Below are 4,203 nucleotides of genomic sequence, written 5' to 3'. Positions count from 1 at the left end.
ATGAAGATACAAAAATGTGGGACCATTACAATATTAACTATGAACGATAAAACACTGAATATTGACAACATATGAACGTCACACCCCCTCTCTATCCACGTAGAGAGGGGGTGTGACCAGTTGATTTGCCGCTTCTTTTCTTTTTTCTCATATGTCCCCCCCTCCCTTGTGGAGGGGGTCCGGTCCGATGACCATGGATGAAATACTGGCTGTCCAGAGTCGAGACCCAAGATGGACCGCTCGTCGGGACCCAGGATGGACCACTCGCCTGTGTATCGGTTGGGGACATCTCTACGCTGCTGATCCGCCTCCGCTTGAGATGGTTTCCTGTGGACGGGACTCTCGCTGCTGTCTTGGATCCGCTTGAACTGAACTCTCGCGGCTGTGTTGGAGCCACTATGGATTGAACTTTCACAGTATCATGTTAGACCCGCTCGACATCCATTGCTTTCGGTCCCCTAGAGGGGGAGGGGTTGCCCACATCTGAGGTCCTCTCCAAGGTTTCTCATAGTCAGCATTGTCACTGGCGTCCCACTGGATCTGAATTCTCCCTGCCCACTGGGTGTGAGTTTTCCTTGCCCTTTTGTGGGTTCTTCCGAGGATGTTGTAGTCGTAATGGTTTGTGCAGTCCTTTGAGACATTTGTGATTTAGGGCTATATAAATAAACATTGATTGATTGATTGACATATTTTAAAATCAAGCGGTACACAACAAAAACAGCAAAATATGAACATGAAGGGTAAAAAAAAAAACCCACCTACAATCTGATATATTTGATATATCACTAAGCTTTAGAATTTTATTGTAAAAATCTCCTTCCACATCCGTCTCTGACACCCACATTTCAGGCTGATACTCTGTGGAAACACTCCCCACCCACACTGCTTGGTGCCTCGTCTGACCTGCTGTGACTTACATTACCTTAGTAACTAATTAGATGACCACAGTAACTAGTATAACATGCAAAAGAGCAGATTCCAACCATTGAAAAACTTAGTATAGTTGAGGACTTACGGTCATTAGACAACATCACTGCCCATCATAATGGAAGCTACACTTTCCAGCTTAAAGATCTAAAAAAAATACAAACCCTGTTTCCATATGAGTTTGGAAAATGTCTTAGATGTAAATATAAACAGAATACAAGGATTTGCAAATCATTTTCAACCCATATTCGGTTGAATATGCTACAAAGACAACATATTTGATGTTCAAACTGATAAAACATTTTTTTTTTTTGCAAATCATTAACTTTAGAATCTGATGCCAGCAACACATGACAAAGAAGTTGGGAACGGTGGCAATATATACTGATAAAGTTGAGGAATGCTCATCCAACACTTATTTGGAACATCCCACAGGTGTGCAGGCTAATTGGGAACAGGTGGGTGCCATGATTGGGTATAAAAACAGCTTCCCAAAAAATGCTCAGTCTTTCACCAGAAAGGATGGGGCGACAACTTGTTTTTTGTAGTAAAACTGAAATATGCAGTATTTAGTCATTAGAGCCATAAAAGATCAATAATGCAGGGCATCATTGATTTTAATTCATTATTAATTTTGAGAAATCACAGGGCAAAGAAATAAAATCCCATTAAATATAATTGGGATCAAAAGGTGCCGCACTCATAAGGTGATACATTTTTATTATTATTTTTTTTTTTACTTTCAACACTTGTTACGAGATCAACTTAAAATATGTCTGTCGATTTTACATTTAGCTATTATGTTGTTTATTTTATGCTCTTTTGTCAAAGAAAACTTTGTTTTTATATGGCAACTGCACAATATATGCAATATTTACCACCTGAAACATTTTAAAGTGACTTTTGAACTAATTGGAGCTTTGAAAATGATTAATTATAACATGGATTTTTTTGTCTTTCTTTTGAGCATCCATCCATCCATCCATCCATTTCTACCGCTTATTCCCTTTTGGGGTCGCTGGCGCCTATCTCAGCTACAATCGGGCGGAAGGGGTGTACACCCTGGACAAGTCGCCACCTCATCGCAGGGCCAACGCAGATAGACAACATTCACACACTAGGGACCATTTAGTGTTGCCAATCAACCTATCCCCAGGTGCATGTCTTTGGAGGTGGGAGGGGCCTATCCCCAGGTGCATGTCTTTGGAGGTGGGAGGGGCCTATCCCCAGGTGCATGTCTTTGGAGGCGGGAAGAAGCAGGAGTACCCAGAGGGAACCCACGCATTCAAGGGGAAAACATGCAAACTGGGGCGGTATGGCTCGGTTGGTAGAGTGGCCGTGCCAGCAACTTGAGGGTTGCAGGTCCAATTCCCGCTTCTGCCATCCTAGTCACTGCCGTTGTGTCCTTGGGCAAGACACTTTACCCACCTGCTCCCAGTGCCACCCACACTGCTTTAAATGTAACTTAGATATTGGGTTTCACTATGTAAAGCGCTTTGAGTCACTAGAGAAAAGCGCTATATAAATATAATTCACTTCACTTCACAAACTCCACACAGAAAGACCCCGAGCCTGGGATTGAACCAGGGACTGCAGGACCTTCGTAATGTGAGGCAGACGCACTAACGCCTCTGACACCGTGGCAAAAAAATAAAAAAGTAATTGATTGATTGAAACTAGTAATTAGTAGATTGCACAGTACAGTACATATTCCGTACAATTGACCACTAAATTAGTTTTTCAACTTGTTTAAGTCGGGGTCCACGTTAATCAATTCATGGTAAAGATGTTTTTTACGGGGTAAAATAAAGACAAAAGAAAAAGAAAACAGCCTGCATGGCAGCTTTGTGTCAACATTGCAACTTTTTCTCATTAGATTTCACCTCATTCCAATGTTTTTAGTGTTCTTTTTTTATTTTTGCAGTAGCATTTCCAGACTGTGTGGGGGGCCGGTAAGCAATTAGCTGCGGGCCACACTTTGGACACCCGTCTAGAGCCATAGGTTCCCTAGCCCTGCTACAACGGATCATTTCAATTGACCCCACGACATTCATCAATCATTGTGCTTTTATTTTGAAAACCGTCTTACCCTCCACTATCTCGTCCAGGCTGCAGACCTTCCGGCCCCCGTCCAGGGTGTACAAGGTTCGAACCCCCTGCGGCAGGTTGACGTTGTCCGACAGGGAGCGCGTGAGCTCCATGAGCAGGGCGTCCATGGAGCGGAAGCGGTCTTGGGACACGGCGTAGACCAGACCCTTGAAGTACTTGTCGCCATTGCGGTAGAAGCGGACTTTCCTCGCCTTCTTCTCGGAGGTGAGCGCCTGCAGGGTCCGTGTGCGGAGGAAGCTGCAGTGCGCACTGTGCGCCGGGCTGGGCGTCAGGCCGGGGAGCCTGGAGCCGCCGTGGGAGCCCGACGAGCCGCTCCTCGGCGTCCGGGGAGGCTTCTCCCGCTCCTGGAAGTGTTGCAGTTCAATGTTCCGGCTCAGCGACATTTTGACACTTTATTGGCACACGGCACAAAGTTAGCGGTGTGGGGTGGACATTGTCGTGCTCTTGCCGACAAGAATGACAACTTTTAGGGAGAAAGAAGCGTCTCCATCCGCCTCCTCCTGCTCCTCTGACGCGGCCGTCAAGATGTCCAAATCAATGCATGCGGAGGCGGGAAGCCCTCATCTGCAGGGTCCTAACGCCGACACGTTTTTTTTTTCGCGCCTTTTTCACCGGAAGTACACAAGGAACCGCCCCGTTGTGACGTCACGTGTCTGAAGAACGCCCACATTGCGTACAATTTAAAATATTAAAAGTTATGTTTATTAAACAAGTAATAATGTTCAGTTTGGTCAATGATGTTTCTTAAAGAGACAATTTAGGTAAATAAACAAAATACTTTAACATGACCACAACCCATACTTGCCAACCTTGAGACCTCCGATTTCGGGAGGTGGGGGGTGAGCGAGGGGCGTGGTTAAGAAGGGAGGATTATATTTACAGATATCCATCCATCCATTTCCTACCGCTTATTCCCTTTGGGGTTTCCCGGGGGGGCGCTGGTGCCTATCTCAGCTACAATCGGGCGGAAGGCGGTGCACACCCTGGACAAGTCGTCAACTCATCGCAGTATGTGTAGAAATCTTTATTTATAATTGAATCACTTGTTTATTTGTCAACAAGTTTTTAGTTATTTTTATATCTTTTTTTCCAAATAGTTCAAGAAAGACCACTACAAATGAGCAATATTTTGCACTGTTAGACAATTGAATAAATCAGAAACTGATG

General features: G+C 44.7%; 1 protein-coding gene across 5 annotated transcripts in view; it reads right to left on the bottom strand.

Annotated features, from left to right (window-relative positions):
* Nucleotides 1-3,628, bottom strand: part of dclk2a (doublecortin-like kinase 2a) — a 126,808-nt gene extending 123,180 nt beyond the window's left edge. For 4 of the 5 annotated variants that reach the window (XM_061881224.1, XM_061881226.1, XM_061881228.1 and 1 more), the window contains exon 1: nucleotides 3,017-3,628. In XM_061881224.1, the coding sequence (XP_061737208.1) occupies nucleotides 3,017-3,419 (403 nt within the window). In that variant the 5' untranslated portion in view covers nucleotides 3,420-3,628. The remainder of the gene's footprint in view (nucleotides 1-3,016) is intronic. The other variant, XM_061881227.1, reaches the window with a different exon arrangement.
* Nucleotides 3,629-4,203: the final 575 nt, after the last annotated feature.

The sequence above is a fragment of the Nerophis ophidion genome, linkage group LG20 (genome assembly GCF_033978795.1).
Source record: "Nerophis ophidion isolate RoL-2023_Sa linkage group LG20, RoL_Noph_v1.0, whole genome shotgun sequence".
NCBI classification, from domain to species: domain Eukaryota; kingdom Metazoa; phylum Chordata; class Actinopteri; order Syngnathiformes; family Syngnathidae; genus Nerophis; species Nerophis ophidion.
Note: the sequence above shows the minus strand (reverse complement) of the source record. Positions and strands in the feature narration are given on the sequence as shown.